General features: G+C 58.5%; 2 protein-coding genes across 4 annotated transcripts; both read right to left on the reverse strand.

Moving 5' to 3' along the window:
- Window positions 1-261: 261 nt before the first annotated feature.
- Window positions 262-3,684, reverse strand: CUNH9orf16 (chromosome unknown C9orf16 homolog). Its single transcript, XM_016163820.2, has 2 exons — window positions 3,489-3,684; window positions 262-737 (listed from the first exon to the last, which is right to left on the reverse strand). Exons 1-2 carry the CDS (start codon window positions 3,565-3,567, stop codon window positions 565-567), a joined length of 252 nt encoding a protein of 83 aa, XP_016019306.1. The 5' UTR covers window positions 3,568-3,684; the 3' UTR covers window positions 262-564.
- A 3,859-nt stretch (window positions 3,685-7,543) lies between these two features.
- On the reverse strand, window positions 7,544-11,034 carry LCN2 (lipocalin 2). Of its 3 annotated transcripts, none has more exons than XM_016163878.2 (7): window positions 10,801-11,034; window positions 10,153-10,289; window positions 9,258-9,337; window positions 8,958-9,077; window positions 8,624-8,725; window positions 7,860-7,886; window positions 7,544-7,686 (listed from the first exon to the last, which is right to left on the reverse strand). In XM_016163878.2, exons 1-6 carry the CDS (start codon window positions 10,936-10,938, stop codon window positions 7,867-7,869), a joined length of 597 nt encoding a protein of 198 aa, XP_016019364.1. In that variant the 5' UTR covers window positions 10,939-11,034; the 3' UTR covers window positions 7,544-7,686; window positions 7,860-7,866. The 3 variants fall into 3 exon arrangements, with proteins under 3 accessions (XP_016019364.1, XP_016019363.1, XP_016019362.1); XM_016163877.2 differs by having other exon boundaries at window positions 7,544-7,775; XM_016163876.2 differs by having other exon boundaries at window positions 7,544-7,738; window positions 10,801-11,033.
- Window positions 11,035-12,959: the final 1,925 nt, after the last annotated feature.

Genomic DNA, 12,959 nt, shown 5'->3' on the forward strand with positions numbered 1-12,959 from the left:
TAAGAGCATCACACAGGATCACACAGCATGTCCCATGCTCTCAGCCTGGCTGGGAAGCAGCTGCTGGTCAGGAGTGTACCAGGTGGGGAGGAAGCCCTGACCTCACCTGCACCCTCTGTGTCCACACAAGAAGGCCAAGAACCCCAGCCCCACCACAGGCCCCACGGCCGCCAATGCGTCAGCAATGCCTGGAACTCCTTGACTGCTCTGTTCACCTGTGTCGGCCCCCGGGGTCCTCATCTCAGGACACAGGAGAGAGGCGCAGTGCTAATGGAGACCCGTTTAATGTGGACATCAAGGCCTGGGTAGAATGGAGAATGCCCAGGAATTGGGCAGGCAGGCAAGGTGGGTGGGTCGCAGGTCTACACCTGGACCACGGAGCCCGGTGGCGGGGGCTGGCCCAGACACGCCAAGGGGAGTACCTGAAGGTGGCCCAGGCAGGCAGACCCACCAGGGGACCTGCAGGCCAGCCTTTGTGAAGGTATGTAAGTCAGGTAGTGAGTACCTGGGCCAGAGCCTGGCTCAGGGAGGCAGGGTTGGGGCCTGGTTGGGGGCTCCTGGAGCCTAGGGGCTGGCATCGCTGGGGGCCTCCCCCAGCTGCTGCTGGAACTCGAGGCGCGTCTGCCGGTTGGACTCGAGCAGCTCCTGGAGGCGGGCATGGAGGTGGTCGTTCTTCTCCTCCAGGTGGTCCAGACAGGAGTTGATCTGGTCCAACATGGAGTTGATGGCAGCATATTCTAGAAGGAAGAAGAAACACAGCCAAGGTCCCGTGTCTCTCCAGGCCTCACGGATACCCTCCCTCAAATCGTTATGCCCCATCCTGCTTCCAGAAAGTCTTTGGCAAGGCCCTACTCCTCCCTGAGCCTCCGTCACCATCTGCAAAATGGGTGGATATCAAATGAGGAAAGGCTTTGGAGAAATAATACCTTGGCACACCGTCCTTTTTTGTAAGGTTAGGATGGTCAGGGGTAGATCCGCCAGACAGTGTCTAGCCTAGGAAGTCCTGCTGGGTGCCAATCTTCTTTTTACTTCCTTTATCTGCCTAGAGGCCAGAGCCCACATTCCTGAGTTGGGCAATCAAGGCCTCTGTCCCCAGGCGGCCCATCTTTCCAGCTCTTTGGCTTCTGTCCCCAGGATAAAGAACGCAGAAGACTCCAAGCCCCTACTCCGCCCTCCAGCCCCATGTCCCATGCCTTTTCCTGTCCTCTCTCACATCTGCCTTTGCCTACCTCAGGCCCGTTGACCATGCTGTTGCCTCTGCCTGGAATGTACTGTGTCCTGTTTTCCCTCTCTTCCTGGATAAGTCCCACTCATTCTTCAGGTCTCAGTGTGGATGTCGCTAGAGGGAGCCCTCCCAATGGCCCAGACTGGATCAGGCCTCTATTCCTGATCCCGCTCCTAACACTTCCATGGCCCTCGCCTCCAGATTGACTTGTGATCGTTTGTGTGCTGGCCAGTCTTCCCTACCAGACCACAGAGTTCCGTGAGAGGTGGAATGGTCTTGTGTTCACTGCTGTTTCCCAGAGGTCCTCACTGCCACACAATAGCATTTGTTGAATGAGTGAATGAATGAATGAATGAATGAATGAGGCCTCTAACTGCCCAGCCTTTCTGCCTTTGCCCAACTGTTCCTGCCACCGCCCAGAATCCTTCAACCACAACAGCCATTTAAGGACAAGCTCAAAATGTCCCTTCCTTCAAGAAGCCTTCCGTGGTCTCCACCAGGAACCATCACTCCCTCCTCCACAGCTGCTCCTGACCTGCATCTCTCAGCAACACAATGTCCCTTACAACCCAAGGTCTGGGTCTGTGCCCAATGCGGGACCCAGTTCTGAGCCAGCCCATGACTCAAATACACTTTGCTGCCAGCTTGGGACAAAGGGGAAGTGGCTGACAGTGTTTGGAAAAGGCCAGGGCTGGAGGAGAGTGTCTGGGATGTGGGTAAGACGATGTCTGCATTCCGGAGGAAGAGCATCCATCACCCAGGGCTGGCACACCTCACGGAGGCCAGAGTTCTGGAAGGTCTGCTGGATCTTACAGCCCACCCCTCTTGTCATACAGATGGTGAAATTGAGGCCCAGGAAGGAAGGGACCTGCCCAGGGTCCTCTGCTTGGTGGCAGAGCCAACTTGGGGACCAGGGGCACTTGGGTTTCAGCTCAGCTCTGCTCCATCCCAGGAAGTTACTGCAGCTTTCAGGGAAAGGGAAAGAACTGGGTGGCCGTGAGGATTCAAATATATCCAGAACTCAGGTAGGGTCTGGCCACAGCAAATACTTAACAGATGGTCATTATTATCAACATTTCACTTTCTGCGTCGTGAGACACAGGCAGGAGGAGGATTTGGAGAGGCAGGCATCTCCACACCACGGGCGCCAGGCTTTACCTGTCTCAAGGGCACTTTCCAGTTCCAAGCCTTTGCCTCCCTCCGCCCCACTGTGCTAAATCCTACGATTCTGCCAGCGTCCGCTCAATGTGACTCCTGGGAGGCCCTTCCAGATGCTCCCACCACAGCTGCCAGCAGGATTACACACACCTGGCCGCTGTTCACCAGCAGTGCCCAGGGCAAAGCGGCCAGCCCACCACTTGGCCCTGTGGGAGGTCTTCTACCTCTATTAAATGCAAACCCTGGGTGATGAAAGTGTTCTAAAACTATTGGGGTGATGAATGTACAATTTAAATGGATAAACTGTACCATATGTAAATGATAGCTCAATAAAGCTATTACCAAGACAAAATGCAGACGATACTTATCCCACATTTACTAAGCCTTGCACTCTGAGTGAATAAACCAATCTTTATTACACTAAAGAGAAGAATAACCACTTACCGAACACTTGCATGCTTGAAACCTACTAAGTATTTTCCATTCGTGTTCTCATTTAATCCTGACACATCTCAATGCAGGAGACACTAATCATTATTTTGCACATGGGGAAACTGAGGCTCCAGAGGGTAAGAAAGGGAATTGATGGTTCACTCTCCACACCCCACCTCCAACCTCCCGCAGTGCTGTGCACGAAATAGGCTGCTTTGTAAGAAAGTGACATTCGCCAGGGCTCCAGGCCACACCAGAAAAGGTGGCAGGGGATGCTGACTCAGCAGGACGGGCGCGCCCACCCAGACGGCCCCTTCTGCCGAGCCGAAACCAGCCACGGCTGATCCCCTCGGGAGCCACCATCCTCACAGGGGCTGAACGAAGTGGCTGGAGCAAATGCCAAAAGGGTGGGTGTCCCATAAGCCGCCTGCTTCCCCATTTGTAAAACGGGGACGGTTGCCCACAGTTCTGGAATGGTGCGGTTTCCAGCGACCCAGCCGCAGGTGCTCTCCCTGATCCCCGAGACGGCGCCTGCAGCTGCAACTCACCCAGGGACGGGGCGCGGTGGAAGGGCTCTGCGGCCCCTTCTATGCCCCTATCCCGGACCCGATTCCCTTTCCCAGGGGTACCCCCGGGTAAAGCAAAGGTCCCTTCGGCAGTTCCCCTGAGTCACCTGCTTCCCCGAAGCTGTCGTCCTCGCCTTCCGCGCCCGCCTCCACCGGCATGCCCAGGTCCCCGTTGGGGCCCGACATTGCGGGCTCGGGCGCCGCAAGGGCCGCGAGAAGATGAAACGCGGCGACTGTCACGCCGAAAGCGTGCGCCGGACGCAAGGCGGCGGATGGAACGCGGGGCCGGAAGGGTGGCACCCCGCGGCGCGACGCGGCCCGGCGGCCAGGCCCCGCCCCCAAGCCGGAGCCTCGCGGCCCGAGCCCCGCCCCGCCCCGCCCACAAAGAACCGCGGCCCCTCCTGCCGTCGGGCCCCGCACCCACACTGCCTCACAGAGGAGCTCCGGCCCCCTCCCGGCAGCCGGGCTGGGCTGTGCCGAGGTCGCCTCCCGAGGAGCCCAGGTGTTAAGAAACTCAGGCCCTAAGCGAGGGCGAGCGAGCTGGAGAGAGAGGCGGAGGCAGCCCGGGACCCCTTCTCTGCCCCCATTCTGCGCCACCCTGCGTCCGCGGACCTGCGGGTGGGCGAGCCAGTGCCTCCGCATGGTCGAAATCTGAGATGCGTGGTTTCTAAAAATCCCCTATGGCTTCAGGAAATTTTCCTTTCACAGTCAAGGTCTGTGTGGCAGAGTGCTGCGTGTGGCTGTCGGTCAAGCAAGGTTGAGGGATAAGATGGACCCAGCCGCTATCATCTGGGAAAGGAAAGCCCGCCCAAAGCCACCCGGCTACCAGGTGTTGCTCCCGAGCTAGACCCAGCGGCGCCATCGCTGCTAGGGGGTCGTAGCTCCCGAGCTAGACCCAGCGGCGCCATCGCTGCTAGGGGGTCGGCTGGGAATGAAGCCCATGTCTCACCGGAGAGGAGCTCACTAATTGGAATCCTGTAAGCAATGGCCACCAGGAGGCCCCATGGCTGCAGGAGCCTGCTCCTGGTCTCACACTGGTTGTTAGCAGGCCTAACTTGGGATAGGGGTCAGTCAGGCCCAGGAATGTTCCTTGGGATAGGGGTCAGTCAGGCCCAGGAATGTTCCTTGACTATGACAATGGGGAAGGGTCCTCTCTGTCACAGTGGCTGTCACACCATTTCACCTGAGGAAGGTGGAGGTGTGGCTGAGTCCACACCTGTAATCAAAGTCACCACTGACTTGTTAAGCTCAGCAATGACTTCTTTTGAGTGGAGGCGAGGCCTCGGGTGAATCAGTGCCCCAAAATTTCAGTGACCCGACCCTTCCCTAGGTCAGCTGAACCTCTTGAGAGTAAGGGTGGGCACCCTTCCTCCCATCCCCCTCCACCCAAGCCTCTGCTTCTCCCCCACCAGGGGGAGGCGCCCATGCCCATGGAGCAGGTGGCAGAAAGCACCTGGGCCATTCCTAGAGAGGGATGGATCTTTGGCTCTGAGAGGGTGCTGCGAACATGCCTGGGGCCAGCTGGATGCTCAAATGGGTGGACGTGTGCATCACGAATCTGTGCAGACTCCATGCATGAGCTTTCACACCCACCCACTGTGTCTGACTGATGTGTAACTGTGAGCACCTTGGTGTGTTTCTGGAACCTATATGTCTCTCTGAGGGTCTGCTGCCCATCCCCACGTGCTAGGAGTGTCTGTGTTTCTCCCTGGCCTCTGGGCTCACACCTATAGTCAGGTCCTGTGAGGCCAGGAGTGATTTCACATGTGGGAGAAAAACATGGGTCTGTTTTTTTTGGGTGTCCTGTGCTTACAGGAACAGACGTATTTGGATTGTCAGCACACCCACATATACTGTGACCCATGTTTCTTCTGTGGCTCTGGATACCTGTGCACCACACACAGGCACAGGTGTTTCTGGGCCCTTCAGGGGACATGAGCTGAAATACTGTGGTCCCAGGGAGGGGATCTCACCAGCTGGCAGAATGCAAGTGCCCAGCTTTTCTTTCTCAGCCTTGCTCATACCTCTGCCCAGTGCCGACCCTGCTCAGCCTCACTCTTTTCCAGAGAGACAGCCCAGCCCCAGAGAGTGCCCCTTCCCCCATCGGGGCTCCCATCCCATTGTAGGAACCAGGCAGGGGAGAACTTGTCCTGTTGGAAGTCAGACTCCATGGAGAACTGGTTAGGGTGTGCAAAACCCTGCAAGTCCCCAAGCAAGACCAGCCCCACTTATAGCCTTCAAGGAGTGTGGCTGGAGAGTCTGAGCCCGAGAGCCTTCTACCCGAGCCGGTCCCTGGCCGGCCTCTGGGGTCCCTGTTCCCCTCTCCCCATCTCACAAGCCCTGGCTTCATTCCGTCTCCAAGTCTTGTATGGTGGGCTGAATAATAGCACCCAAGATATCTGGGTCCTAATCCTTGGAACCTGTGAATGATAATTTGGGAAAAGGGGTTGTGCAGATGTGATTACGTTAAGAATTTTGAGAAGGGGAGGTTATCCTGGATTACCCAGGTGGGCCCTAAATATATTCACATGTGTCCTAATAAGGGAGGCAGGGGGAGATTTGACTCCAGATAGAAGCGAGGAGGCCATGCAAGGACCTCAACAGAGAGATGTGGAGATGCCACGCTGCTGTCTTTGAAGAAGGAAGAAAGGACCACAAGCTCAAGAGTCCAAGGAAGAAAGCTCTAGAAGCTGGAAAAGGCTAAGAAGGCTTCACCTTGGAGCCTCTGGGGGAAGCCCAGCCCTGCCTCCACTTTGACTTCAGCTCAGTGAAATTGATTTTGGCCTCCAGAACTGTCAGAGAATAAATGTGTGTTGTTTTAAGCCGCCAGTTTGTGGTGGTTTGTCATAGCAGCAATAAGAAATTAATAAACCAGGGGACCCCGGGAGGAAACACAGATCCTCATTCGTGTCCTCCGAGTTTGATCCTAGAAGGCCCAGCAGCCCCGGGTGGTGATGGGAAGCTGTGTTGCTTGGGCCAAGGCAGAGAAACTAGCTCTGCTGCCGGAAGTGGAGACCAAGTCTCCACTCTGTCAGCCAGCAAGCAGGGCTCTGTCCGGTGGTCCTCTGGGTGCCCTTCTCAGTGTGGGCCTTTCTGACCGCATCCCTCGCTCAGTTCAGGCTGCACTAAGCTGGCCTCTCCCTGGGGTCTGGCCCAGACTTCCTGGTTGGGCCTGGGTCTCAGGCCTGTCCTATTCCCTGGGTGCTGAAGCTGGGACCGCTCACAGCTCCAGTATCTCCCCACTCTCAGGCTGAGAAGAATGGGGTAGGTGTGCAAGTCCGTGGGGTGGAGAAGCCCGGGTTTCTGCAGAAGCCCACCCCGTCTGGCCGCTGACCTTGTAAGGGAGGAGGAGCCCAGAGAGACGGTTCCTGTGTGTGAAGCAGATGAAGAGGGGCTGGGCGTGGGTGCAGAGGGCCCTGTCAGGCCCCAGGCACAGACCTAGCCAAGTGGTGGTGCAGGCCTGGAGCCCTCAGACCTTCTGGAATCTGGAGTCCTGGCAGCTTATCCCCCTCTTCACCTCCTCTAGCCCTGCACCTGGTGGTCCAGGGGTCGTCATAAAAAGATGTGGGTGAGGGACAGTGCTCTGAATGGGGTCAGCATGGACATTGCCACCTGCTAGTGGGGGCTGGAGGGTGAGCACGGGGCCCACAGGAGGCTGGCAGAGGGCCAGGGGACTACCTCTGGGGACCCTCTCTGCCTGGCACAGCCCCAAGCTGGGAATACCTCTGCCTCACCCACTGTGTACCCCTTCTGCCCTGGCTGCCATCTGCTAGCATCCACCCGTGTCCTGGTGAGTTGGGGGTGACAACATCTCAGCACCCCCCCCCCCCCCAATCCCCTCCCACTCCCCAGTTCTGTCTGGGACTTTGCTGTAGGATCTGTTGCAGATGGCTGAGTATATACGCATGAGGTGTGAACCCTTCAGTGTTCCCATTGGACTGGGCACCCCTCAAAGACAGGGACATGTGAGGGGTACCACTGGCCTGGGGGTGGGCCCAGGATTGGGAGCTAAGAAGTGTTCGGTCGAAGATGGACCAGGGTTCTGTGGCCTCCATCCCTTGCTGAGGACTGCATGGGGTCTGGGAAAGATGCTAATGAGAGTCCACGCTTTGCCCTTCCCCCTACCAGACAGCCCAGGGGGCAAGGAGCACAAACAGGGGGCTTGGGGGCATGCATTTATTTAGCAGTCAAGGGAGGGACTCCATCAGTGGGGTGGCCTGGGGAGCAGCTGGTGGGCCAAACTGTGAGATGGGTCTGCTGGCTCTCTTATCGGCATCCAGGCAGGTCGGGGCAGCTGGGCAGCACCTTGGCCAGAGGCCCATGTGTGGGCAGTGGGGTGGAGAGAGACAGGAGGCATCTGAGACGGACACAAGGGAATAAATACGGCCTCGATGCTGGGTGGGGAAGCAAAGGCAGGCCTGAGACCCCCGCCCTGCGGCCCTTGGGCTCCCATCAGCCCCCTCCTTTGCCGCACTCACCACTCGTTCACTCATCAATGCACTTGTCTGTGGGGAAGAGAAGATGCAGGAGTGTGTGTCACCGTGGACCACCAGGGCCCCTACACTGCCCCCAGGCTGCCCCGGCAGCAGCAGGTCGTGGGGGTTTCTTTAGCAGAGGGGCAGATAATGTGGGAAGGTGTTTGGGAGAAAAACCTGAGAAGACCTGGGGGTCACCTGTTCTCCGGAAGAGGCAAGTGAGGCCCAGCCACCTGCTGGGGCAGCCAGGCCTCCTGACCATTTACCTGATGATCCCTGGCAGCCCCTCAGCCTTGGAGGGGTGGTGGCTCTCTGAGTGGCCTGGCTGGAGCCCCCTGCCCAGACCTGACTACCTGAAGACAAAGAAACCTCCCAAGCCCATGGTGAGGAAGCCCCAGGGGGAAGGAGGTGGTGGCCCAGGACAAAGGAGCCTGGGAGTGCGAGGGAGAGGTGGCCCAGGATAGCAGGACCTGGGGTGTAAGAGGAGGTGGCCCCGGGCAAGGAGACAGGAGAAACTTGGACCTGGGCCTGAAACCCTCATCTGGGCCTGAACTAACTGTCAGGGAAGAACATTTAGAGCCCAGACCCCTGGGGCCCCACAGAACCCTGGGGCGGGGCATGGTCTTTCTGAGTCCAAAGTGACTCCCTGGGGGCTCCAGTGCCTGGAGCATGGGACCAAGTCCGCCCTCTTCCCCTTTCCCTGAGAAGGCAGTGTCAGGCCTGGACAGTCCCCACACCCCTTTCTCTTCTCCCCAGCTGGCCATTACCGATCGGGACAAGGAAGAGGATGTGGTCATCGGTGAGGCCCAGGGATTTGGCGAAGCGAACGAAGTCCTCCTTCAGCTCAGGGGTCAGCTCTTTGGTCCTCCCTGTGGCCAAGAAGGCGGGTGAGTGGCCGGAAGATACTCCATAAATATTGTCCAGTGCATGAATGAGCCTCGGACCCCTTCCTCATGGAGAGTCTGCGGAAAGCCCTCCCCCGTCCCTGGGGCTCGGAGCAGAGCTGGCACTGGAGGGGACCTCGGGGGCTGGGTCAGGGGTCACACACCCCTCGAGTGTGACCAGGAGCTGGGGGCCTCCATGCGGTGGGTGGGGACCCACCGTAGAGGGTGATCTTGAAGAACTCCTCGTTTTTGAAAACTTTCTTGAAGAACACCATGGCAAACTGGTTGTAGTTGGTGGCCGCCACTCGCACACTGTAGCTCTGCACTCCAGGGTAAGCTGTGGGGAGGACAGTGAGCGGTAAGCCCTGGCTGGGAGGACTGAGCTGCTCCTTTCTCCCCAGCCCTCCGCAGCACAGCATCTGTGTGGAGGCACGGGTGGGTCTGTGTACCTTCTGGGAGGATCCCGCCCCCCGGGGACCGCAATCCTAGGGCCCAGGTCACTCAGCTCAGGGCTCACCCTTAATGTTGTCCAGGCTGAACTGGCCCGGCTGGAAACTTGGCACAAAAGTTCTGGTAAAGTAGTCACAGAGTTGGTTCCTGTGGAAGCAAAGATGTAATGGGTGAGCGAGGAGACACACAGGCTTGAACCCCACGGGCTGGATGAGGTCAGGGCTGCAGCTGGAGGGGCCGGGAACCTGGTGCCTGGCGTCCAGCCCAGCGCATCCCCCACCACGGTAGGAGGCTGAGTCTTCTCCTCTGAGCCTGTCTTTGGGTGTCCCTGCCAGGGTCTGCCTTGGGCCACCTGACCCTGCTCAGACCCTCCCTCCAGCCCCCACTGCCCTGCCCAGAGCAGACACTCAATGGCTTGGTGCTGCCTGGAGGAGGGGCCCTCTCACTTGGAATCCGCCAGCCCCAGCTGTGAATACATCACATGACCTTCTGAGGCAGGGTGGCTCCTTCAAGGCCCAGCCCAGAGGCCACCTTCCCAGAGGCCCCTAATGAAGTCCTGGGTAGGGTTCCAGGCTGGGCCCAGTGACCCTCCTCCAGGACACCCCCCCCCTCCGTCTTATTTCCTGAGGACTGTCTGTCCACCCCCACTACTATCTGGGTGTCTGTGCTGAAGTAACCAATAAATACTGATCTAATCAAGGAAGGAGGGAAGGAAGGAAGGAAGAAAGGAAGGAAGGAAGGAAGGAAGGAAGGAAGGAAGGAAGGAAGGAAGGAAGGAAGAGAGGGAGGGAGGGAGAAATATATGAATCCAGCACAGAGCAGTAGGATCAGTGACCGCTTGTCAGCTTCGGTCATCCCTTCTCCAGACATCAGTCTGCCTCTCAAATGCCAGGTCCCGGGGCCGTCTCCCAGGGCATGTCCTCAGTTCCCCCATGCTCCCCCCAGGAGGTGGCAGCTCTCACCTGAACAGGATGGAGGTGACGTTGTAGCTCTGGTCTTCTTTCAGCTGGTAGGTGGTGGAGTACATCTTAAACTCGTCTTGGTCTTTTTTTGAAACTGCATTCCCCGCCAGGCCCACCACGTACCACTTCCCCTGGAACTGCAGAGGAGCTGTTGATAGGCAGAGCAGTCCCCGGGGGCCCCCGGGGGCTCTGTCCCTGAATGCACCTCTGGGCAGCCTAGCCCAGAGCCAGGAGCCCCACTACCTGGGCCATAGGGCTCCTGACTGGGCACTCAGGCCAGGATTGGGCCTGCACTGATGAAGCTGGCAGGAGCTAGAAGCCATTAGGCCATGAGTCTGGCAGGGATGGGGTAACTCTTGGCAGGTGGCCGGCTGGACCACCTGAGCCTCAGTTTCCTCATTACATAGAGGGACTGAAGACGTTCCCACCTTGCATGGACTATAGAGACTATGGGAGAGAGTGTGGACCTGGGAAGGTCAGCGAGGTTGGGGTGGAAATGGGGTCATGGGGCGTGGCTTCCATCAGGGGATCTAAGGGCAGGCTGAGCTGAAGCTGGTCCAACAGCTTCCTAAGGCTGTTTGCCTCTCCTCCCTCCCACTCCTACTCTTCCCGGGGCCCTCCCCGCAGTTGGTTCTCCTGGCCCCTTACCTGGTCATCTTGGAAGTCCCGCTGCAGAGGGACCTTGAGCAGAGGAGGGGCTGGGATCAGGTTTGGAGTGGAGGCCTGGGCCTGGGTCTGCAGGGCCCCCAGCAGGGTGAGACCCAACCACAGGAGACCTAGGGGCATGATCTCAGGGAGGGCTGCTGAGCCTGGCAGTGGAGAAGGAGGAGAAGGTGAGTGAGGAGGCCGGCCTGGGGGACCATACTTATGGTCCACCCAGTTGCTGGCTCACCCTGGGGTGATTTATCATTTGCCAAATTCAGGAAGAGTGAGGTAACTACCAGGAACTCATGCTGAAACATTTGGCGAGATTTCTGCCCCTTTCCCCTATGGTCAGGATTATGCAAGATGGGGAGGAGGCGGCAAGGATAGTCCTGAGGGAACATTTCCGGGAGCTCCACACCTCTGGCAGGGACAAAGGTTCCCCTGGCACTCTCTGTACCCATTCCTTCTGCTCTGGTTGGCCCTGTTCGTGGTCAGTGTTTCTGATCTGGTCGAGCTGTTATCTCTGACCTCCAGGAGACCCCTGCTCAGCCCAAGGCCAGGCTGGGGTGTGTACAGGGACAGCCCCAGCGCTGGCACCTGATGAATACAGAATGCCTCGCCCCAACAGACAGTGTCCCGTTTCCTCATTCTCAGAACAGGGAAGAGTGGGACAGCTAAGAGTAAACATCTCTGACTGGGAAGGGCATCCTGTGTCTTCTGAGCTCAAGGATCCCACATCCTGGTGCTCCCAGGGGCCCCACGTGGGCCCTGGGACAGGGAGGAACTCCCTCCCCAGAGGCCGACCTGAGAGGGCTCCTGCCTTGAGTCGGCCTCTCCCTTCCTCCATGCCCCATTTGCAGGAGTGGACCTGAACTGCAACTGGCCCCTTGGCACTTGGCCCCTCCTGTGGGCCCAGTGGGACAGAGACCCCAACCTGGGCACTCCAGCCGCACCTGTAAGCTGCTCAGCACAACAGAACACGGAGGCTGCAGTCTGAGCTGCAAACAGGGGTGGGGGGGGGTACTCTGAGGGGCGTACTTGAGCTGGGTGAGGTGGGCTGGGATGTACTGGGGCCTGAAGGCTGGCTCCCCACCCTATTGCTCTGGACCCAGGCACTATGGGTCACAGAGAGTGCAAGGACGTGGCCTCATCACTGAGAGGTCATTGAGACCATTCGCCATCTCTGTGGCCACAGCTTTGGGCTGTGGAGCCCAGCGGCTCAAGCCTGAGTCCTGGAAGTGTTTCTGTCATGGCTGATCCCAGCTTTGTCCTAGAAAGTAGTTTCTCCACTGGGTGCCTGGCTGTCCCTGGGAGGTAGGGATGGGTCCCAGCCCATGGGCACTGTCTCCCAGCTGTCACCATGAGGGCTGAGGCTGTCTGAACACCTGGCCTGAGGCTGAATTGAAGGTTTGCTGGCCTCGGGAAACTGATGGGGACCTCACTGGCTCTACCTACTTGCTGCTGGGGAACCAGCACCCCCAGCCTGGGAGTCCAGAGAGAAGGGACTTTGAACAGGGTCCTGAGCTGGTGGGTAGGACAGAGCCTTGGCCATCCTGATGCAGAGGCCCCCTCAGGCCCTATCCTGCCTGCCTGTCTGGGTGTTGAAAGGGCAGGAAGTGGAGATGAACAAACTTCGGGGGACTATGTTGCCACAACAGCCCATGTGTCCTTTGGAGGTGCCAGCGGCCACCCCCACCCCTCTCGTCCCCACGGCGGGCCCAGGGGCTCCGCCCCTGCCACTCTCATTGACCTTAAAAGGTATCTTGGAGCCTGTGGTGACTGTTGAATATGGGGAGACTGACAGAAGAGCCCCAAAGAATTTTAACTAGGGGAGGGGCATTCCCCCGAATCACCAAGGAGTCGCCGGATAGAATATTCTAGACTCTGAGAGTCAGTGGGCAGAGTGGCCGGTGCTTTCTGGTATGAACCGGGGAGTGGGGTAAGGCCGGTCTGCGGCATGAGAAAACCAGGGCCAGGTGCAGGCGGGGAGATGGCCCAGCTCACGGGCACCTGCTGGAATCCTCCCACAGCTGCCGCTCCAGGCCCTTACCTACCTGGTCAGTTCGGCTGCAGTGGGACCCTGAGCAGAGGAGGGACTGGGATCAGTTTGGGATGGAGTCTGGGCTTGGATCCTGCCGGGCCCCCAGTAGGGTGAGGCCAGA

The sequence above is a fragment of the Rousettus aegyptiacus genome, unplaced genomic scaffold (genome assembly GCF_014176215.1).
Source record: "Rousettus aegyptiacus isolate mRouAeg1 unplaced genomic scaffold, mRouAeg1.p scaffold_m13_p_3, whole genome shotgun sequence".
In the NCBI taxonomy this organism is placed as follows: domain Eukaryota; kingdom Metazoa; phylum Chordata; class Mammalia; order Chiroptera; family Pteropodidae; genus Rousettus; species Rousettus aegyptiacus.

What these genes read in the sequence shown, in the direction of transcription:
- LCN2 (XM_016163878.2), bottom strand. Translation starts at nt 10,938, where the DNA reads ATGCCCCTAGGTCTCCTGTGGTTGGGTCTCACCCTGCTGGGGGCCCTG. An exon ending in GGGACTTCCAAGATGACCAG is followed by an intron (nt 10,290 to 10,800) that starts GTAAGGGGCCAG and finishes GCTCCTCTGCAG; the next exon opens with TTCCAGGGGAAGTGGTACGT. An exon ending in GTCACCTCCATCCTGTTCAG is followed by an intron (nt 9,338 to 10,152) that starts GTGAGAGCTGCC and finishes TTGCTTCCACAG; the next exon opens with GAACCAACTCTGTGACTACT.
- CUNH9orf16 (XM_016163820.2), bottom strand. Translation starts at nt 3,567, where the DNA reads ATGTCGGGCCCCAACGGGGACCTGGGCATGCCGGTGGAGGCGGGCGCG. An exon ending in CGACAGCTTCGGGGAAGCAG is followed by an intron (nt 738 to 3,488) that starts GTGACTCAGGGG and finishes TCTTCCTTCTAG; the next exon opens with AATATGCTGCCATCAACTCC.